The sequence below is a fragment of the Rhizophagus irregularis genome, chromosome 16, assembly GCF_026210795.1.
Source record: "Rhizophagus irregularis chromosome 16, complete sequence".
Lineage (NCBI taxonomy): Eukaryota > Fungi > Glomeromycota > Glomeromycetes > Glomerales > Glomeraceae > Rhizophagus > Rhizophagus irregularis.
In genome coordinates this window covers 4,849,759-4,874,379 of record NC_089444.1, presented here as the reverse complement: position 1 = coordinate 4,874,379, position 24,621 = coordinate 4,849,759, and the positions used below count along the sequence as shown (strand labels likewise).

The 24,621-nt window shown below is 27.1% G+C and overlaps 5 protein-coding genes across 5 annotated transcripts; all 5 read left to right on the top strand.

Annotated features, from left to right (window-relative positions):
- Positions 1–5,957: 5,957 nt before the first annotated feature.
- OCT59_008720 (uncharacterized protein) lies at positions 5,958–8,032 on the top strand (the record flags this gene model as incomplete). Its single annotated transcript, XM_066142708.1, has 4 exons — positions 5,958–6,575; positions 6,651–7,006; positions 7,074–7,371; positions 7,562–8,032. The coding sequence occupies 4 exons, from the start codon at positions 5,958–5,960 to the stop codon at positions 8,030–8,032; spliced, it is 1,743 nt and encodes a 580-aa protein (XP_065999564.1).
- A 26-nt stretch (positions 8,033–8,058) lies between these two features.
- OCT59_008719 (uncharacterized protein) lies at positions 8,059–8,756 on the top strand (the record flags this gene model as incomplete). The annotated part of the gene is made up of 3 exons (XM_025309668.2): positions 8,059–8,072; positions 8,197–8,453; positions 8,524–8,756. The coding sequence occupies 3 exons, from the start codon at positions 8,059–8,061 to the stop codon at positions 8,754–8,756; spliced, it is 504 nt and encodes a 167-aa protein (XP_025165686.2).
- Positions 8,757–8,836: 80 nt separating this feature from the next.
- OCT59_008718 (uncharacterized protein) lies at positions 8,837–9,871 on the top strand (the record flags this gene model as incomplete). Its single annotated transcript, XM_066142707.1, has 2 exons — positions 8,837–9,383; positions 9,453–9,871. 2 exons carry the CDS (start codon positions 8,837–8,839, stop codon positions 9,869–9,871), a joined length of 966 nt encoding a protein of 321 aa, XP_065999563.1.
- A 9,547-nt stretch (positions 9,872–19,418) lies between these two features.
- On the top strand, positions 19,419–20,303 carry OCT59_008717 (uncharacterized protein; the record flags this gene model as incomplete). Its single annotated transcript, XM_025328643.1, has 3 exons — positions 19,419–19,603; positions 19,675–19,736; positions 19,864–20,303. The coding sequence occupies 3 exons, from the start codon at positions 19,419–19,421 to the stop codon at positions 20,301–20,303; spliced, it is 687 nt and encodes a 228-aa protein (XP_025165685.1).
- Positions 20,304–22,141: 1,838 nt separating this feature from the next.
- On the top strand, positions 22,142–23,642 carry OCT59_008716 (uncharacterized protein; the record flags this gene model as incomplete). The annotated part of the gene is made up of 5 exons (XM_025328642.1): positions 22,142–22,154; positions 22,224–22,280; positions 22,354–23,027; positions 23,104–23,166; positions 23,265–23,642. 5 exons carry the CDS (start codon positions 22,142–22,144, stop codon positions 23,640–23,642), a joined length of 1,185 nt encoding a protein of 394 aa, XP_025165684.1.
- Positions 23,643–24,621: the final 979 nt, after the last annotated feature.

Genomic DNA, 24,621 nt, shown 5'->3' with positions numbered 1-24,621 from the left:
AGTGATCTTGAGCGCTTATAACCTGATTATCGCATAAATTTGTGGCTGATCATCCGTCCATTATTGTAAAAGTGATTTGCCGTGTTAAGCCAATAAATTTGCGGCTGATTATCAGATGATTAGCCGATTAAATAAGCCATCCGAATTCTTACAGCCCGTTACAGCAAATTCAAAATATGCGAAACACTTAGCACTTTTGCTGTCAGATTCACTTGGCAGGTTGCCGGCAAATTGAAATAGTAAATAAAATAATAAACAATATTTATATGGTACATCATAGACTTGTTACATTTATTTTTAGATTTGCCAACCCACGAACTCGGCAAGTTCCCGATAGCAAAATTGCTGAGTGTTTCGCATATTTTAAATTTTGCTATAATGCGTAAAATTGCGAATGATTCCGCAATATTAGCCACCAGATTCTTACAGCCAGTTCTATTCATTAATGCGTAAATTTGCGTAGTCATGTCTATTCAAATAACTCAATCAATTGTAATCCATTCAATTAATTCATTAAATTTTTACAATGAATTTGCAATATAATTTTATTAGCATACATAATCTCATATAAATTAAATAGTGAATTGATACTTTTCATCAAATTTGACGCGTTAATTTAGTAATATGAGTTTCAAATGCCCCCTTTGTATGCGAATATTCAGTCAAACGCTTTGCATATACTCAACACGCCCAAAAATGCTTAAAAAATGTAGAAGTAGAAGTAGAAGATGATGATGATAATAATGATAGTGAAAAATATAGCAGTGAAATGGATACAAGAAGTAATCTAAGTAGTGAATATGAAAATGATAAAGTTGAGGTAATTATGTTATTCCAGATTATTCTTTTTAAAGAAAAAGCTCAATAATTATATTATTCCAGATTATTCTTTTTAAAGAAAAAGCTCAAATTATACTAACTCATTTTGGTTTATAATTTTAGGTGGATGATGATAATAATGTACAAAATATGTCATTTGACAGTATTGGAAGTGCAATATCAGAGATGAGCCTTGAAGATAGTAACTTTGAAAATATATTAGATTCATCTGAAGAGCCTGAAATTTCTGAAGAACCCAAAAATCTCAATCCCAAAACTTGCACAGAATTTCCTAATGATGCTTATAAAGATCTAATGTTATTAGTAACGAAATATAAAATAAACAATAAAGGTGGTAATGAAATAATACGTTTTTTTAATAAACATTCAAATCTTACAGAATCACCATTACCAAAAAATATTGAACAGAGACGAGCATTTATGAATAATATGAAGTTTTCTAATTTAGAATTTAGTAAAGTTCTTATAACAAAACATAAGGATAAAGATTATTTTCTTTATTATCAAAACTTAATACAGTGCATCAAAAATATCTTAACTGTTCCTGACATAACACAAAATTTTGCGCTATCTTACGAAAACTATGAGGTAAATAGTAAATATTAGTTAATTCAATAATTTAAATTATATTATTTTAATTTATTTATATTATTTTATAGTATAATAGAAAAAGTATTTACAGTGAACAAAACACTGGAAAATGGTGGAAAACTACGCAAGAATCCTTACCTACTGGTTCCAAATTATTATCAATTATTTTATATTCTGATGCAACAACTACAGATACATTAGGAAAAAGTCAATTGCATCCAATATATATTTCATTAGGCAATATCCCAATATGGCGTCGTAATAAACAGGATGCAAAGCAACTTTTGGGATATTTACCAATTTTAGAAGCTGCAAATAAAGATCTGGTTCGTGATACCTTTCATAAATCTTTACGTCATTTACTAGAACCAATTATTTTATTAAAAGATGGTATAGACCTTTTTATAAATAATGAAAATATCTGGTTTTATCCTAGAGTTTCAACTATTATTGCAGATTGGCCAGAAGCCGCAAGTTTTTGTTTAGTTTATAAATCCTCCAATTCAAGCCTTCCATGTCACTCCTGTTTAATTAAAAGGGACAATCTTGCAAATATAAACTTATCGGTTAATGATGTAATACTAAAAACTCATGATGAAATGCGTAAATATTTTGAAAATGATACACAAAAATCTGTTTGCATAGAATCTGTACCTAATTTTTTTTGGGATTTGCCGTAAGTATGCAAAAGTAGAAATAATTATAATAACATATATATATATTAATTATAAATATTTATATTATCAAGGAATATAAATATCTACTTGGCTACTGTTCCTGACAGAATGCATCATTTAGATTTGGGTTTATTTCATTATCAAATTATCTTCACATGCGATATCTTAAAATTGCAACATGTTAATGGTAATAAATTAGTTGAAGAAGTAGATCGTTATCTAGCAGCAATTCCACATTTTTCTGCCATTAAAATTTTTTCCAATGGACTGCAGTCAATTGCAAGATTAACTGCTAATGAATATCGAAGTTTGATGAAAGTCATGATATTTGTTATTGATAATTTATATGATGAAAATAATAACGAAGTAGATAATTTTGTAAATAATGATGATCTTGTGAAATTGTACGAATATTGGAATGAAATGTATATTTTAAGTAGATATGAAGAATTTAGTGAAAGTGACTTGGAGAAATTTAATGTATGTATTAAAATTTTAGTAAAATCGAAAATTTAAATTAAATAAATTAAATTAACATTTAAATTTTAGGATGCAATACATAGATGGGCGTGGATATTTGTCAAGGCTTTTAAATTTGTTTCTCCTTCCAATTTGAAGTTGCCTAAATTGCATTCATGGGTTTATCACATTATTGACTCAATACGATTTTATGGCGCAATAAATGGCTATACCACAGAAACTTACGAAAGTCTCCACAAATATTTCGTTAAAATACCCTACCGAATTAGCAATAAAAAAGATGTCGAACCTCAGCTTTTACGAACTGTAAGTATTTGGAAATTTATTTATTGTATATATTTATTATATAACTTAAGATGGAAATTAAATTAATAGATAAAATGTCAAGCAATATCTATTAGAATGTCTCAACATTCAGTGAATCCGGCAAAAACACCTCGCACTTGTAAATTTTCTGCAAGACTCTTTGATTTCTCTTTACAAGATGCAAATACATTTTTTAATGAAAAAAAAGATTCCGTAGACAATAAAATGCAGACCGGTTTTGCTAGATTTATAAGTTGTCTGGATTCATATCTAGATTTACTTGATGGGTTCACAATTATTGGTGAAACCCGAATAAATATATACGGATCGGTAACACTGGAAAATGGTGCCATAATGCGTGCCACAAACAGGTATCATAATAAAGTATGGTTTAGCAACATAGCTATTTCAATGGATTCTGAAGAATCAAATGATTATATATCAGACAATAGACTTTGTTATGGACAGGTATTTTTCCAATTTATGTAAAAATTTATTATAAAGTATTAATAAATATTTATTATTTATAGGCCTTATTGTTAGCAGAAGTATTAACAGACTCACCGCTAAATATCGCATTAATTCAATGGTACGATTTTAAATCTAAAAGGAACCCATATTTATATGGATGTCCTCACTTAAAATTGATAGAATTATATAACTTTGTAGCTATAGAGTCTATACATGGTGTCGTTCACATAGTACCCCGATTTGATAAACAAAATGAATATTTCGTAAATAAATATATTTTTTAGTCACTTGATATAGGAGTTTTGATTTATTTTAATAAAATTATATTCTTAAAGAATTTATGGTCACGTTTCCCATATCATAAATAAAATGCAGATTTATTTATTTAATTATTAACAACACGGGTGTGACATAAATAAATCGTGACTGAAATTTGTGTTCAATTTGTGTTCAATTTGTGTTGATAATTCTGGTAAAAAATTATTAATTTTGGCCAAATTTCGTTAAATTTGTTAAATTTGTGTTGAGTTTGTGTTGAATTTGTGTTGCGTAATTTTTTATTTATCACAAGGGGATGATATTTAGTAATTGCATGTACAACGTACAAGATTTTTTTTTATGATTTTTTTAAGAAATGTACGCAAAATATTTAATCAGAATATAATTGTTTTATTTTTAAATATAATATATTGATGATTTTTTTTTTAAAAAAAAAAATTGATTTTTTTAAAATTCAATAGAATGTGCTAATAATAAATTGGTTTATTTTTAAATATAATATATTGATATTTATATTTAAATAACCAAAACATGTACATGATTTTTAATTATTTTTAATTGAAATCAAACTAAGATTTTTTTTTAAAAAAAATTAAAATAAATTAAGTGATTTATATTTATATTTAGAATCATGATATTTATATTTAGATAATCCATATCTGCATGAGATTTAATTAATATGTTTAATGATGAAAAGTCTAATAAATTAAATTTTAATTGAAACGAGAAATAAAATCAAACCAAAGAGGTATTGTTCAAATTTTATTTAAAGTGACATTTTACGATTTTCTTTCAAATTTTTACTCATCCCAAAATCAAATTATAAAAATCAAATCTAATCTAATAATGCCTCGCCACACACGTCGTCGTTCCCACTATAACGTCCATTGGAACTGGGCTATGATGGATGAACTTGTTGACATACGCTGAGACAGAAACCGCGCCTACCACAATATTAATGGTAGAAGCTGCCAAGATTTTTGGGACTCTATTGCCAATAGGTTCATATGACTAATATCTATAATTTCTTTAAGAAAGAATTTAAATTCAAATTAACCAATCCATTTAATTGAATCAGAATAAATAGAATATTTCGAACGAGGGTTTCTGGGCAACAGTGCAGCCAAAAGTGGAGGAATCTCATCAGGGATTACCATGTAAGTAAATAAATAAAATTACATTCATATAAATTAAATGTATTTACCGAATATTTAAACTGATTTTGATATTTAGAACTATGTTCTTTATCGTAATGGTAACCCTGGGCGGCAGCTGTGGACGCGTACCGGCGCAAGATATTATTGCGAATTTAGAACAAGATTTTGGGAGAGGCCGGGTAATTATACTATAATAAAATTTATAATTAATATTTACGTTCATGTTTTAAATTTGATAAATTTGATCAATTTTAGTCACGCGTGATGATCGTAGGGCAAGGAGAAACTTACCTATGTATCGTAGAAGAAGATAATTATTTTTATTTTTTTATTATTTATTAAGTGAGTAGCTAGACCCAGTCCGTACCAAATATCAGCTGGAGAAGGACCCCGCTTACTTCATATATAGGTCTCCGGAAATATAAGGTAAATTTCATAATAATTTGTTATTATAGGTCTCTTAATAGGGTAAGGTAAAATTAAATATAGGTTAAATAAAGGTCACCGGTATTATAAGGTAAAATTAAAACAGGTTACCGGATGCGTATGGTAAATTTTCATAGTAAGTTTCCAAGGTTTCCAGTTTTACAAGGTAAAATTTAATATATAACATCGCATATACTATATATATATATATATATTTTACTGTTATATAAAAATACATTTTTTGTCTTAGTAACAGCATAATGAGTGTTAATCCTTTCTCAATAATAAAATTATCCCATCTTACTCTTTGTTAAACCTATTAACATACATTTATCTCTCTCCTCCTCTTTTGTTAAATCTGTTAAAATATATTTTTCTTATCTTTCTCTTTCGTTAAATTTATTAAAATACATGAATAATAATTTTTATTGTACCATTTTTCGCTATTAAATTTATCATTCAAATTGTATAAGCAAAATAAATTGGAAATCACAGTTGACGATAATGATAATTTTTCTAGCATAGTATTTTAAAAGTTGAAAAAATCGTTGCATTTTTTAATGCATTTAAAAGAACATTACGTGAACTTTTTTTTTCCTCAGATCGTACTCATACATCTCACCTGACAATTCTGTCACCTGAGACAAGATTTGATCTGATATATCTCATCATGTAAAAATTCCTTTCAGAAAACACGACATAAAACACGACATAAAATACGACATAAAACATGTTTAATGTATATAAAAGTAATGATGAGCGATTACGATATAATCAATTAAAAGTACACCCAAACTTTTTTAAGCTTATAAATTCTAAATCCGTTCAATGTATATGCGGTAAGCAAGTAAAGTTAGATAAGACATATCGTGTAAAAAATTTAGAAACTCATGCTTCTGGAAGTGGGTGTTCATTTCAAAATGGTACAAGCAAAGGACAACCTAGCATTTTGAATTTTGTAAAAAAACACTCTTTAGAATTTGATGAAGATACACCTGTTCAAAAATCATATGTTTCATGTCAAGGTCTTAATGGTGATAAATATTTGGATTATATTTTACTTACACCAACACAATATGGAGGAGGAAAAAGAGATTACATAGTTGCATATAATTTATTTCCAGATAAATTTCCGAGACGTAAGGGATTTTCAAGAAATAGATTAACAATTGAAGAAAAAAAGATTTTGCAACGTGAATTATTATCGACCTATAAATGGCGTATTGATAAGGATCTTAAGGCAATATATAGTATGAGTTGTGAGCGAAAAACACAACATCCAAGTGGTATTTGCATAAGTTGTCAAGCTATACGTGATAATACACGTTTTAGAGATGCTTTAAATGAAGTAAGTATTTTAATGATTTAAATCTTGAATTATTAATTATTTACAATCATTTTAACGTATTAATATATTTTTTAGAAGCGTAATGATGATACTACAGCAAAATTTATACCTAATCATTATGAGTTCACTAAAACTCTCCAAAATGTTAATTTGAAAAGATTATATCGTGTCAGTGTTGATGATCAAGAAGCAAAAATTTGGCTAGAATTAGCCGAATTGGGTCAAAAGGGTGCATTTAATTCAAATAAAACCTTTACCGAATTAGCTGCTTTAATGATTAAGATCAAAAATTTGGAAGAACGTGGTAAAAAAAAAAATGGTCTTAGATATTCAGAACATTTGTTGTATTTTTTTAGCTTGCTGTCTGAAAGCTCAAGAACCTATTCAATATTTAAAAATGCTTTTGGTGGCATGAGTTTACAACATATCAGGTAAAATAGATTTGGTTAATTTAATCAACTATTTACTTTTAATAATTAATATTAAAACTTTATTTAGGCGACAACGAGCTAAAGATCAGGATGTATTCACTAATCCAGAATTATCATTTGAGAATATTGTGCAGTTTGCAAAGGTTGCTAGTGACTACCATTGGAAGGGACCAGTAATTTTAATGACTGATTGTACAAAGCTTCGACCAAAAGTTGTATATTCTCAAGAATTTGGAGCAATAATGGGATCGGTATTACCTTCCAATCAAACTAAAGTTTCTACATACGAAGATATACATGCCACAATGAAATTAATTCGAGAAAATAATGCTGTAGCTAATCAAATTAGGGGATTTATCCTAAAGGTAATTGGAGTACAAAATTTTAATTTGCTGGGAATACTGGGAGTAGTGAATTCGAAATCTTACATTTTGAAATTATTATCAAGCGTATTTTTTAGCAAGATGGGTAAAATCGAGAAGATTAATCTATTCATTATAAATTATTAATTCAATGACTGACCTATTTGTATAAAATTTAATATTAATCATTTAGATTCCAATAAGTAAAATTTCACCAGTAATGATCGCAGCAATACCAACAAAAGGGGACGTAAGCGCTACTGAAATTAGTCAACTTCTGCTTGATATAATAAATATGACAGCTCATGCAGGAATAAACCTACTAAGTATTGGTGCTGATGGAGCAATTGCAGAAATGAAAGCGCAAGAAAAAATAATAAATAATGAAAGTATTGAAAAATATTTGGAATTTGAAGATTCATTTTATGGAATAAACTTTCGTGCTCCAATTTATAACAACCGCCCTATCATCCGTGTTCAGTGTCCAAAGCACGCTAAGAAGACAGCAAGAAATCAAATACATTATGGTTCAAAATTACTTGCATTTGAAAATGATACTATTCGTTATGATCAATTACTTGAATTGGCTCAATTTCCTAATTCACCTATTTGTGTTAGAGATGTATGTAATGTTGATAAACAGGATGATGCCGCCGCATATTGAACATTTCATTCTGATTTAATATCAATATGTCAGAAAGATGGTATTTTATCACCAGGAAAAACCGGCTTTTTTGTTTATATGTTCATATTAGGTAATTCATTTTTTTGGAAATACGAAGCTATTAATTTTTAATATTTCTAATCATCAAATATTTCGCTGCAAAGCTATAATATTTTTACTAGTTTAGCAGAATCTCTAGTTTTGCTTATTATTGCACATAGAGACTATTATTCTGATTATCCATTATTACCTTGGGAGCATGGTACTGAAGCACTCGAACATGTATTTGGAATTGTAAGACAACTTGTACCAGATTTTACAGCTTATGAGTTTTTTAAAGTAATGCGAAAAGTAATGTACCATGATAAAATAATTAGAAATGGAGAATTCAAGTGTGATAAGGATAAATTATCAGCGTCAGGTAAATAATTTTAAAATTTTTCATATAACAATAAATTAAAATTAATTACTAATTAATTCAATCAAAATAGGTTATGTTATTGATATTGATACACGTAGTATTGATTCAAATATTTTAGAAATATTACGAAAGTGGCCTTCTAACTCTGAAATTTATGATGCAATCCGAATTGCTTATCAAAATGCATATAATTTTGCAAAAATGGTTAATTTAGTATCCAATGAACTAGAATTAACACCTATTGTTTTTGTAAATAATAATAGTTTAGCGGATGATTTAATACAAGATAATAATGAAAATTAACAGAAAAACAAAATAATGAAGATAAAATTGATGAACAAGAAAGTCAAAATGATACATTTTTTAATGAGAATGAGGAATTAATGATTCAAAGAGCAGCACTTGAAATTTCTCGATCAGCAAAAATTGCTCAAAATGGATGTATTGGAGATTTAGAAAATGATAGTGAAAATGTTGGTGATGATGTTGTTGATAGTGGAGATTATGATGATTCTGATGAAGAGAATAATGTTGAAAATTTTCAAAATAAAATATCAAATCAAATAATAGTAGAGGAAATTCAATATATAACATCAAATACTAATCAATCTTTTCTTAATAATATAAATAACAATTCACAGGAGCCAGAGGAAACTTTATTTGATGCAAATGGAAATTTAATAGTTTCAAATATAATTAATATTAGAAAGTCTCACAATGCATTTTCGCGGGTAGAAAGAATATGTGGTCTTAGAAATAAAACCATTAATATGAGTGATAATTCACATGAAATAATTGAAAGAAATGCTGCTAATGATCTTATCCGAACTTTACAAGAAAGTGATGAATTTACAGCAAATAAGCCTCGATTTAACAGATGGGATATGAGAAAAAGAGCATCAGATATTAGAATTCTGAAAAATATACCAGGTATTACTGTATATAATTATTGTATTTTTATTATAAAAATATATTGTATTAAAATTATTTTATTTATAGTTCGTGAAATAGGACTAGCAAATGTAACAGAAAGTCATCTTTTAGAAGATGGAAATTTTATTATTATCCTTTTTGATAATAAATTATGTCTTGGTAGAGTAATAGCTAAATACCAAAAAATTGGTGAACGTCATGCTCATATTAATGTAGGAGTAGATTCTATTGACAGTCTTTCATATGTATCAATTTATTTGTATATACATTTATATGGAGGGATGTTTACTCGTCAGTCACGTATTGGAGGGTATTTGTTTACACATATTCCCTATAAAGAAATAGTATATCATTTAGGTCATCAATTGGATTATATTACAGATGAAGTATCTGATTTATTAACAATATTTGGTGAAGCACGTGAAATATTCCAATTTTTTCAAAAAGAAGAAATCTTTCAAAGATTGCAATGTATATACAAATAATTATATAAATAATAAATAAAATTACATAAATAGTTACATAATAATAAAGTTAGTTACATTAATAATAAATTTAATTGATTATTTTTGATATTTTTAAATGTTTTTAAATTACCAAAAAATTAAGATTACCAAAAATTTAAGGTTACTGAAAACTTAAGGTAAAATTCAATATATTTTTAAAAGGTCACTATATGTATAAGGTAAAATTATGAGACAAAAAAGGTTGGTAAAATTACTAGTAAATTTGAAATTTTTCCCGGAGACCTCTATTAGGAGTAAGCGGGGTCCTGCTGGAGACTCACGTTTTTTTTGGGCTGTGACTGATACTGACGTCCACGCCGTACAGCCTGGGTACTATTTTATAAAATAGTAGCGAACAAGTATCAAATGTGTATTTTTTTTATTAAGTTATAATAAAAATTAGAATTTACTTTAATTTTTAACATAAAAATTGTAAATAATAAAAAATTCGTAAATAAAAATAAATTTGCTTTCCCAAATTTAAAAAAAAAGGTGTTTTATATAAAAGAAAAGGTGTTTATATTATTTTTGATTATTCAATAGTATCACATGCCCCTTGTATACGTTCTACTGCATATGCAGTTTACAATCTCGTAAATTTTCGAAATATTTTAACCGTAATATTACGCAGGTTTACAGTTTTGTGAAATATTTTAACCGTAATATTACGCAGGTTTACAGTTTCGTAAATTTTCGAAATATTTCAACCGTAATATTACGCAGGTTTACAGTTTCGTTAATTTTCGAAATATTTTAACCGTAATATTACGCAGGTTTACAGTTTTGTAAATTTTTGAAATATTTTAACCGTAATATTACGCAGGTTTACAGTTTTGTAAATTTTTGAAATATTTTAACCGTAATATTACGCAGGTTTACAGTTTCGTAAATTTTTGAAATATTTCAACCGTAATATTACACAGGTTTACAGTTTCGTAAATTTTTGAAATATTTCAACCGTAATATTACGCAGGTTTACAGTTTCGTAAATTTGCAGAATATTTGACCGTAATATTGCGTAAATCTTACGATATTGAAAACTTATGTAATATTTTAACCGTAATATCACATAAATCTTACGAAATTGTAAACTTACGTAATATTTTGAAATTTTTTGAAATATTATGCCATAAACTTTCGTAAACTTACAAAATCGTAAACTTACGCAATTTTTCGCGCTATAAAATTTCCTGATGTATTGGGTACTTATATATATAGTATACCTATCAGATACCTGATATATGTATGATATATATATTAGTACCCGATATGTGTATGATATGTGTATTATTTGTATATGATTTTCTACATTTTGAATACCCAATATGTGTAAGATATGTGTAGGATAAATCATTTTTTTACCAGTGGCATGTTCGTTATGCTATACTACTTTGCGTTGCATCCTGGTGACATGTGTTTTGCCTCAGCAATTAAAAAACTACCTCAGCAATACCGGCAATTTTTGCACAGATGTCATATATCACATAACTTCAATTACGTGATTTTGATATTTGCTTTACCTTTTATGGTTGATCTGTATTGAACGATAGTTTTATTTTAATATTTTTGTACTACAACTTTTGGAATGATCTTACCACACCACCTCGGAAAGATGTGATGTCTAACCGTCACCATATACGTGACATCCACACTTGCGTTATTTATATTTATCTCAGCGACTTATCACAGGTCAAAAAGTGTCAAATCAGTCACCAATCAGTTACCAATCGGGTGTCTGATTGATGCCTGATTGATGCCTGATTTTACCAATCTGATACCAATCAAGCTGCCCGATTGATACCTGATTTCCACCAAAATCTGACACTAATCAGTCACTTATCAGGCTGCCTGATTGTTGACAGATAGGTAACAGATTTATGACAGATTGGTAACTGATTGGTGACAGATTGGTGACAGATTGGTGACAGATTGGTGACCGATTGGTGACGAATGATAGTTAATTTTATGGTCAATCGATGGTCAATTTATAGTCAATCAATGGTAAATTAATGGTCAATTTATGGTCAATTTATGGTCAATTTATGGTCAATTTATGGTCAATTTATGGTCAATTTATGGTCAATTTATGGTCAATTTATGGTCAATTTATGGTCAATTTATGGTCAATTTATGGTCAATTTATGGTCAATTTATGGTCAATTTTATGGTCAATTTTATGGTCAATTTTATGGTCAATTTATGGTCAATTTATAGGTCAATTTATGGTTAAATAACCAATTGGTAAAATTTTCTAGTAGTAATCATATAACCAATAATAAAATTTATTACAGCACATAATAATATTTATTAAAATTATAAACTCCGTCTACAAACAATAAAATACATAGTGTCTTTATTTATTTATATTAATAACGCTATTGATACTTGGTTAAAATTCAGGGCTACGAATTTTGATCCTCACTTACAATCTATTTTCAAATTACGAAGTAATCATATTGTTTGGAATCAAATTAATGAAATTGTTACTTCTCTTAATTTGAAACTTCAACTTATATATGTCAAAGCACATTCTAGTGACCCATGGAACGAATTTATTGACTCTAAATGTAGTGAAGTTCATAATAATAATAATAGTTCTATCATTACGCTCTTAACAGACAACATGAAAAATATTCATTATACCTTAAACTGGAATAATATTGAAGTTGAACAATCTTCTAGGAAATTTATATCTCAACGTCTAAAGTTAGAGGTTTTGAAGAATTTTTTAATCTTGCACGAAATGTCAAATATCGTCGTACTAACATTGATTGGAAATCAACATTTGAAGTTTTGTCTGGTAATAATTCCTCCAATATTACCACTTTCAAATCTTCTCGAAAGAAAGCTGAAAAACTTAAATTTTTGATGGAAGAATTGCCCACCATCGAGCAAATGAAAAAATCTCTTCTGGACATATATGACAATTGGTTGTGTCCTATTTGTAGTGATGTTATTAAAGATTTTAATCATATATGGTCATATGTTTGTCACGTGAATATACTTCACAAATTGTACGAGACTCTCAACATTTTATTTTGACGGCAATTAATAATAATATAAAAAGTGATTTTTGTCATGTCTCTCTCACAAATATTAATTCACTTGACAACTTTTGGGTTTGGTCTATAGATAATAACCGTTTAACTTTTATTGATTTTATCAAAGGTTTCGTTTCTATAACCTTGTCTAATTATCTTAAATCATTATTTTTTAATGACAAAGTCGTTCGAACTATTATTGGAGATCTACATGACTTTACATATAATGAGGTAATGAATAATATTTGGAAACCGCAATGCGAACTTCAAGTTGTGCTTGAGAAAAATCTTTCTATTACTAAAAAGAAAAAATTAGATAGTCGTTTAAATTTTTCTTCAAATTCTTCTTTTAATTTTATTAATAATATTAACTTTTCTAGTGTAGATTATATAGAGAATAGTTTAGAATCATTACGTAATAATATATCCCTATAAAAAGTCGACATACTTATTTTATACTTATTTTATACTTAAAACATCCTTATTATATTTAAAATATACTTATTTTACATTAATATTTAAAATTATAGTGAAATTTCAAAGTATTTTATTAATATAAATACTTTAAAAGTATTTGTAAAATATACTTAATTTTTTTATTAATAAGTTTTTAAAAATACTTAAAATATACTTATTTTATATCTAAATTTTCAAAGTAACTTTTTAGTATCTTTTAATAATATTTAATTTTTTGGTCACCGTACTAGCATTATGATGTACTTTCAACCAGATTAAAAGTCCAATAAAAACTGGCCAGCATTATATCATAATTTCACCACCGGTGACTAATCTCACTATAAAAAGTCTATACTTATTTTGTATATGTTTTATACTTACATTGTGCTTATTTTACATCTATTTTATAAAATGATACAAACATAATTATTCTGAATTATCTGTGTTTGAATTGGGTAATCAGAACGCGATACATTTAGTTATCTATATCTGATTTGTATAGATATATTCGATATATTCTAATTTAGTGATAAATATTATAAATGATAAAAAATTCTACTATATACATAATACCTACAGAACTTTGATTAGGAACTAATTTTTTTCTATATTTTATTAACTTTCAAATTCAAAAAAGGAAATAATTAACCAAACGTTTTCAAAATTTTATATTATCAAAAATGATGATAATTCATAATTAATTATTGGGCTTAATAAAGTACTTAAACGAAAATTTTTGACAATTTGTCCGAAATACACGAGTTTACCTTGATGGTAATTTTTTTTCTCTTTAAGATATGTGAAATGCATGTGCACTAAGCCTATTTAGAAAATTAAAATTAATATTTGTAATAAAGTCATTTGTATTAATTACAGTAATGTTAATTAAAAATAATGTTTACCACACAACTTCTTCTTTTGTAACATTGAAATTTTATCATTGCATAATATTGAATAAAATGCACAATAGCATTATATATGACCTCTGCAGTATAAAGAATAATAAATATAAATATATTAAATATATCACAAGTTATAAAAGTTAATATTACCTGTTTCAAAATTTTCATTTCTCACATTCAATCCTTTTATATATCAATGTGTTTTCATGGCTATTAATAAGAAATTTGATGTATATTTATTAATAAAATTTCTCTACCGTTCATCAATGGATCATAAAAAATTTTACTACAATTCGAAAATCTAATTTAAAATAAAAAACAATATTAAAAAAAGAATTTTCAGTAGTTTGAAAAATCAAATATAACTTACGAAATTAATTTTTTTTCTGAATTTTTTCTTTGTTTTATTGAATATACTGTTAAATAATCTGAAATATCTAATTACAACAGATATAATAATAGTAAAATTAATGAAATCAATATGGAATTATAAAATTAAAAAATATAATTACATGTACTAGTATATTTTGTAAAATCAACGAGTATTTCCAGTGAATTTATATTTATATTTAAGCCACACCATGCAAAAAATTCTTAATTAATTTATTTAATTAGTATATAAATTTATATTACAAATAACAATAAAAAAAAAACTAATTACCTCCATTGGTTCTGTTTAATTTTTTATTATTAATTTCAATTTCAAAATTCACCTCGCTTTTTTGATCATTTATAATTCTATTATAATCTGAGGGTTCTTGGTGCATGATATGATATTTGTAAATCTTACGACATTTTCTTTGTTTCGACTTATAGACTTCTATACAAAAAATCATCTAATAAATGAAGTAATATACTTACACCATCTTCATCATTTTTGGCAAAATCAAGTTCATATTTCCATAACTAAAACTACATAGAATTGATGATAAAATTGATCCCTGCAGAATACCTATCTTCTGCCTGTAATATTCATTACTGACCTATATTAATAAATAATTTAAGATCTTAAATTTTATTGACGATAAACCTTTAAAAATACATTTGGTAAATTTAAAAAAATTAAAATAATTACCTTTATTATATTTTGTTTAATGTGTTCTTTTAATTGATCAAGAACACTTTCTAATTCTTTGTATGATTCAAAAACATTATCAACAATAATCGTATATCATGACTTTTTGTTAAGATATCAGAATATTCTGAAAAGTTTAAAAACTTCTCTAATGTTTTTTAAAAAGATCATAAATAAAATAAAAAAAAATAAAGGTAAAAGTAAATAATTTAAAATTTAAATTTAAAACCATTTTACCGCTATTATGAGTATAATAGTTGTGATTTCTGTGAATTCTTCCATTATTTAAACGGATTGCTTCATATTTATTTACAGAGTACTGAGTCTAAAAAATCAATAAAAATTATAAATTATAAAATTAGTAATATATTAAAAATAAATATTTAATTAGATTCTTAAATACAAATTTCAGTTAAAATTTTTGTATTGATTATTTCTATTAAACTTATCATGATCAATTGTTTCAAAACAATTTTTAATATCAACTTTAAAAAATAAAGTTTGCAAATTTTTTCCTTATTTGTATTCTTTTAAACGGTTATGAATTTCATTGTAACTGAAAACAGATCCTTCAATAGTGAAGGGTTTTTTCCTAAATAATATCAGATATAATTATGATTAAAAGTATTAAAAATTAATATTAATAATAATTAAATATAAATCATTTAAATTAATATTATTACATAATTAAATTTTTTCGCACCTTTTCATATTTCAAAATCTGAAATACAGTATTTTAAATGTTATTTATTGATTGAGATCGTTTTACATTTTTGACAATAGGCAACTTTATTGTTTGATTAAATATAGTTGTGTTAATAAATTTGAAAAGTATTAGTTAAAACAATATGAAATAACATACAATTTGGGTTTTCGTATTTATAACAGGCCTAAGATTTCCAATGTGATCTTTGGGAATAAATTTAAGTTTAGAGTAATTTTTCAACTTTTTACCCATGTCAATCGCAAATGTAGAAATGACTTCAGCTGATGGATCAGCCTCGTCTCTTTATTCAAAAATGACTACCATAGTGGGGAGGTTTTGTTGTTACTAATTATTTTTAAAAAAAGACTAAAAATAAAAAAAAAATAATTATTAATTTAAATTAAAAAAATATGACATCGAGTTGTCTCGAATAATCGCCACCTGTCTACTGATTGATCAAGCCCAATCTAAAAAGAGAAAAACGATAAATCGCGGCCATCTTATATGACATCAGGTTGTCATCAAATAATCGCCACTACAATCGCTCCTGTCTACTGATTATTCAAACCCAAATCTAAAAAGAGAAAAATGATAAACCACAGCTATTAATTACACAATCGATCTTATAAATAAAAATAAATAAAAAAAAATAAGTATATATAAAAATAATTAAATCACCATTCACCAAGTCAATTATTTTTCGACTCAACAATTGAAAGAAAAGAGAAAAACAACTAAATTAACCAGCAATGACCCATCACGTACATGACATGTATTACATAAATGTACCATCTGAAACACAATTGACCCATTCACTCTATCGACTCGATTAACAATCAATCCCAAATTATTAACAACTTCAACGTAGAACCTATCCTTCATACTCTTGATCATAACCGATGTATGGCAACTGAGCAACGTTTAATATGCAATGCCCTTTCCACCATCGAAGGAAAATACTTCATCCGATACCATTGACACCATAATGACGAATATCAAAAGATGGAAAACAACCCTAACCAAAAAACATTTAAATCAAATACGTTCCTACCCGTATCAGTCAAGCTTCAACCAGGAACAAAGATTATGTACTTGAACAATTCGAGGGCGGAGCTCAATATTACAACGGGACCATCAGCATCATCACAGACGTTAACCCTGAAATGAACTTGGTTCAAGTCTCTTTCAGCATACCGGATGGTATCGTCAACCTAGAAGGTTGAACGTAAATTACTTTTACCGTGAACGGAAACTCCACCAAAACTCCTACTCACTAACAATCTATAACTTAAAGAATAGCCAGTAATTCCTTACCAGTACGACTTATCCCGCCGGTATTATTCACACAAAAAACACCTAACAAACCTTACCAGCCAGCAAACGCAGCAAAAGAAAATTTTTTTCTGAAAAAATGATCACATAAACCAAAAACGTAGCGAACGTAGTACAGTAGTAACACTCTTTCATTATTACGTATGCTCATCATTTTTATAATTTTATCGCAAGGTAAACTTAATCATTAGCCAATCTGATTGACCCATTCGATGGTAACGTGACGGTGAGTTTAGCCACCCTAGTTTAGACTTTAGATTGATCATCGATCCCGTAATATGATTGCTGATCAATCTTTTTTTTTAATTGATTTTGTAGAAACGTTACTATAAAAACATTTCTTTCTTCAATAGGGTTTCAGCTTTGAAATGGCCTCCTGAAATGGTGATTTGAAAAAAATTAACTTTATATAGAAACATTTTACTAAAGTTTCTTTTTTTTGTAATAATTGCCGGTCATACTTTGAGGTAATTAATTTAGTAGAACGCTGGCTCAGACACGAAACCAGACTTTAAGGTAAAAGTGGTTTATTTTTTTTATTTTTAATTTAAGATGTTACTTTTCGTTATTTTCCTTGAATTTATATGCTATTAAAGAAGAATAATGAAGTGGTCGAGATAATCAACAAATATCATAATGAAGAGAAGATCTCATACCATGGTAATGGCAGTTGAGAACTCGCCCAAATTAGCAGAGATGGATTTCACAAAGTGTAATGAAATCAATCTCTACTCTGAATGACAATTTTACCAAGAGATCGAGAGACGCAAAAATTATAAATTATTAAGGGTTACAAAATAGCAAAGATTCAGAAAAAGTGGAGGACTGAACCTGAGAACAAGATGCGCCACTCCAATACCTGTATTGAAGTCACATGTTTACATAAAAAGTATTCCAATAACAAATTAAACCGGATTTTTGTTATTAATGTATATATGGGCTTGGAGGAATTTGTGGAATTTAGATCCGGGTAAGAGGTATTAGATATGCAAATTTATGATATCTTTATCCAAAATCGATTACACTTCAAATTCGAAATTTTATTATTTTTCGGTATTTTTGTTACATATGTAATTTTATTTAATTGTTAATAAAAAAAATATGTGCAGATTCATGTGATTTCACGCTGGGCACAAAGCACATTTTGTTATATCATTATCTTAAAAAGGAAATTAATCTAGTATTTAAGAGAAAATTGAAACCCGGACAAAAAACTGGATTATTCAACGCCACTATTTTGAATTGCACAACATATGATTCGTTTGCGCCTGGTCTATTGTAGTGTTATAGTAATCGGCAAAATTCTTTTTTTTAGATTTTACAATAGACCGCTATAATAAATTCTACGAGGGAGAATTTGATTTGTTTATAACAATAGACTGCACGATTTTTTTTATGATTTTTACTAATAAGTGAGATTTTTTTTCTGAGATTTTGAATGAATTTTATTTTACAATAATATATTTTGACACAGTTGACATTATTTTTCTCTTAACAATAGATTGAATTGTGTAATATGTAATCAGTCCATTCGAAAATGCGGATTCTTAACTTATATGGCTATATTTTATTGCGCCAAGTTTTGTGTCTATTCAAAAATGCGGATTCTAACTATTTGAAAATTCGGATTCTAACTTATATGGCTATATTTTATTGCGCCAAGTTTTGTGTCTATTCAAAAATGCGGATTCTAATTATTTGAAATTTGGATTCTAACTTATATGGCTATATTTTATTGCGCTAAGTTATTTTGCGCAATTGATTTTCTTATATGGCTATGTTCATTATGTCATTAATTTAAAATAGGAAGTTTATCGTAACTATTGATAATCTAATGCATGTTTAAGATTTCCTAAACAAACACTATAAAATAATGAACAATTCCCAGAAAAAATGCTCTCAAGTGAACATGAGAAAAAAAAAAAACGGTCAATAAACATGAGGAAAAAAAAAAAAATAATAATTTAACTTTTTACCTTCTTGTTCTCAATTTTTCTAATTTTTTTTTCAAAATATGTATAAAGAAGGTAAAGACGAAGTGAAAGAAAATAACACCAAAAACAACAATAAAAACAACTCTTTAATTATAGAGGCAGAAAAAGTAGCGATCAATGGTATTATTGAAGGTATTAATGATATTCTTAAGGTTACTGTTGAGGCTCTCTCAAATGATAATGATAATAATAATAACGAAGAAGTGTAAGTAAAACAAAATCAATATAGTAAAAAGTAGAGAAAACTTTAATTATAATCTTATTTTTTCATTTTAGTCGTGAAATGGCTCGACGTAAATCACTTGTTTTGTCAAAAACAAAATCATTATCCGAAATTAGTAATAAATTTTATTGTCTATTATTTAATAAATTTATATTATTAAACTTTTTTTTGATAAAAGAATTAAAAGAATCCAATAGTATTAATATTAATTTATTAAATTAAAAATTTTTAATTATTATTAGTAAAAAAAACGGCGCCAGTATTAACAACAAAAGTAGATGGAGAATCATCACGCCAATCATCACGTCAATCTTCACGTCAACCTCCTTCGCGTCAACCTCCTTCGCATCAACCTCCTTCGCGTCAACCTCCTTCGCGTCAACTTCCTCCGCGTCAACTTCCTTCACGTCTACCACCTTCACGTCTACATCCTTCGCGTTCACATACTTCGCGTCAACCTAATTCGCGTCAACCTAATTCGCGTCAAACTCCTTCGCGTCAAACTCCTTCGCGTCACATTCCTTCACATCAAACTCCATGTCAAAGTCCTTCACGTCAATATCCTCAATATCCTTTAATTCAACCTTCAAGTCAATCTCCAATACGTTGTATTTACTGTTCAGAAGGTCATTGGATTATTCATTGCCCGAAAATTCCAAAAGAATACAGGGGTTGTGCGTAAATTGCTGGGCATCAGATAGTCACCAAGCTTTAACTTGTAAATCAAAAAAAAAGGCCGGAGCCTTGGTCCTAATTTTTTTTTATTTTTGTAAGTAAAATTTTCAAATGATTAGTTACTAATTTTTTGAAATTTAAAATTAATTTTTATACTTTTTTCAGAATCTACTAGAAATCCGATTGGGGTCGGATTTCCGGGGTTGGACTTTTTATTTTCAGAATCCGATTGGGGTCGGATTTCCGGTTTTATTTCAGAATCCGGATTCTTTTTTTAAATTGAGAGTAATCCGATTGGGGTCGGATTCCAGTTTTATTGGATTCTTTTTTTAAATCTAGAGTAATCTGATTGGGGTCAGATTTCCAGTTTTTTTCAGAATCCGGATTCTTTTTTTTAAAAATCTAGAGTAATCCGATTGGTAATCCGATTGGGGTCGGATTTCCGGTTTTACTTTCAGAATCTGATTGGGTTGGATTCTTTTTTTTGGAGTTTTTTTTTGTTAAATTTTTTTTTAATTTTAATAATAAAATTTAAAGTTGATATTTTGATGACCTAGGGTCAAGGATCATTAATAATATTTTTAAAAAAATTAATTTATATATGACTCATAAAAAATATATCATTTCCATGCAGATTTCTTATAAGAATGGTGTATAATTAAAAGAATCGATATAAATAAAATTACAATTGTGGACCCGTTAATACCTACATATGACTTTATACAATAGTAAATTGCGCTCTACAAATTACAATTATAACTAGCCAGTATTTTATGTGAGTGTACCCACCGTAGCACAGTTGAGTTGTAGTGTAACGGATTGGTAACGTGATCATCTGATTTTTTTATTTTTTTTATTTATTATTCTTTTTATTTATTGAATTTGTTATAATGCTGTTAAATAAGAAGTAGAAACAGTTTTTTGTTGATTGTTTTATGAGAACATGTGGAAGTCTGGCATTCGTGAATGACGTTAGATCGACCATAAATGCTGATCTGTCGAGATGAGTTATGTTGACATTGTCTCATGTGGAGCACCTGACCAGGAGAACGCAACTCAGATACACTGTTCAGGTAGGTTTAGTACGCTGGTAACTACTCCTATGGTACCGTTACATATACCGTACTCATCCAGGGAATTATTTAGGTACATCACGCGAGCCCCTAGTTTAGTATAAATTTACTTAAAAAAAAAATATATATATTTTAGATTTGTAGCTTCTTGTAATTACACTATGCCAAATGTAAACTGGTGTTTAAGTTTATCCACTTCCCTAACCCTACCATCACTCTAATTACCCAGTGCTTGTTACTTATAAACAGGTTGCTATTCTTAAATTTGCATTATGGTTAAGCCAAAGTTGTTTATAGGAGTTTACTCCGTTACTTCCAAGGCGATAATAGTGTATTATATACTATATATATCATTTAATATATAGGATTCTTTGTATTTTATTTATTTATTTATATAAAAAGTTAATGAAATTCTAAATTATATATTTAATTAATAAAACTAAAATATATTTTGATTGGCAAAAACGAAAAATTTTTAAATTGTCATGTTCAATTGAAACTTTAAATTGTTTAAATGAAATATTCATCTATTTCTTTAAATTGCTAATATATAATTTGCGTTCACAATTTGTAAAAAAAAATTAATAATTCACTGTACAATTGATCGCTTAATTTTAAAGAATTTCATATTGAAAATTGTCTATTTAAATCACGTAAAATCATTGGAAGATCTTTGTCTAATATATTACTCACATGATTTTTGTTTGTAATACATGTAATACAATAATTTTTATAAATTGAAAGCGCGTTATAATACGGTAAAATCACAGAAATGGCTACTCAAGGTATTTATCAAATATTATATAATTAGCCGTTTATTTTTAATCTTTGTACATAAGATTTGTAATTTTTAGATTGTGATAAATTTGATAAAATTAAGAATAAGGATAATAGAGATTTCAAACTAGCAAGTAAGTAAAAACTTAGAATTTTTGTAACGGATTTTGGAAAAATTGAATTTTAATATATATATATTTTTAATAGTACCATTGCATGAAAATGATCCTAGTTATGCAAAGGACATTTCAAATGATGTATCTATATCTTTTTTAGATTCAGCGTTTAATTTTTTTGTCGAGCTTGAGAAATCTGCTTTTAAAAGTGTTGTTTATTCACACGGAAAGGGTTTAGAGTTAAAACACCCTGCAGGATTAATGAATTTTTCTGTACCAAATATTCAAGTAATAGAAACAGCTGCTAGAAGGACACGAATTTCTGAAAGTGATAAAAATAATATAGCCGGTTATAAAGTATCATTTACATCACCAACAAATCAACTTGATTCTAGTATCATTAAAATAGGATATGATATTAGAAGATTTTTACCTTTAATTAAAAAAGTTCCTGAAATTGTACCAATATTCAATAATTATGGAACTAATTATCAACAAATAAGAGAATCACTTCTTAAATATCTTGAAGAATCAAAAGATGGAGATCAATTTGATTATAGCAAATTTCCATTTTGTAAACGACCTAATTTAGAAGATTTTACTTTGGATATTACAAACTCAAATAGTAATGAGCGTATTACTGCTCAAAATTACTTATTGTATCAAAAACCTGGATTTATACCTATAATCCCATGTCCAAAAATAATTTCTGATGAAGAAATTGCTAACCTTTCTGAAATAGAAGCAAATATCAAAAAAAGCGAGGTAAATATTTTAAAATATTATAGATTTCTTATTTAAAAAATAACTTATCTGTTATGCTTTTTTTTAAATATAATAGGTCATAGAAAAATTGAATATTCACATGTTCCATTGTGCTAAAGGATCTGGAGTTTCAAAAGATGTAGTTGAAATTGAACGAAGGTGAAAATTACGATTTGCAATTGAATTCTGGCGTAGTTATACGAAGTTAGAAGATTTTTGTTACCATAATTTTCCAAGGCAAAAGGGGAGCGTTCATCATCAAAAGCACGTGAAGTTGTTGAAAAATTTGCAGAAAATATAAGAGAAGAATTTATCTTAAGAGAGTTTAACCATATAAAAGCTGTGGCCCCACATGTAACATCATTTATGAAAGAGATTAATTATGAATGGAAAATAATTGATCTTTTTGAAGAGCTCAAGTATGGCTTTTTTGAAACAACATTAAGTAATAATAATATTAGAGGAATTTTTCTTCATTTAATTAAAACAGGTAATGTGATTACTTTGAAAGATTATCAGGTTATTAAAGAAAGTGAAAAGCGGTTAACTAGAGCACAAAAGCGCAAACAAAATAATAATGGAAACAAAAGAACTAAACAAATAAAAGATAAATAAAATAACATATATATAGATAAAAAATAAATATATAAAACTAGATATAAATAGAAATAAAGGTTTAAGACTTTAAAAAATAGTTAAAACTATAAATTTATTTGTGAAAATTTATTTGTTAAAAAGATCAATAAAATAAAATTACTAAAAGTATAATTTATAGATTTTCAATGGTAGAATCATCAACTTCATTTTCTCTATCTAAAATATAATATTTTGAATTTATCTTCATAAAGCCTATACAATGATCAATACATCTAATATCAATAAATTCAAATGAACAAAATTTAGTAAAATATTTGCAATTGTATTTGTCTGTAATAATTTTTGATACACATTGTATGTATGCTAGCATTTTTATTTTACCATTATAATTGTGTATCAAAAAATAAATAACTTTGGCATATATATTAGTATATATAAATTCTGGAGGAACATTTGGTCTATGTGCATATTTATCAATAGTACGACGTGCCTATAAGATAAAACAATAAGTTTTATAATATTAATAAATATGAAAATATACATCTTACCTGAATTGAATAATTATTTCTTGAATGTAATTTATTTTGTTTAATCCATTCACTACTAATTGTATGCCCATCTTTTGTTAAGAGCCTGCCATATTTAACACCATGAAATTCTAAATCCTATAAAGTAAATAAAATTAATAAATCAAATAATTATTTTATTATAAGCATAAAAACATTATTTATATTAAAATTTACCTTATCAGAATAAAATTTCTGTAAAGCCTTTGATTCCTTTTCATTAAGTATATAATTATATGATGGCCAATAAAATTCTTCGTCATCATAACCTTCAACAGCTCCATAAACTTGTTTAAGTGACCACTTTTTTTGATCAGAATTTGATAGTATTAATTTTCCTTCTTCAACATACTGTAAATGATTAAGCTGATCTAATAATGTTAAATTATTCGTTAAATTAGTGTATGGATGTAAATATGAATGAACCATTG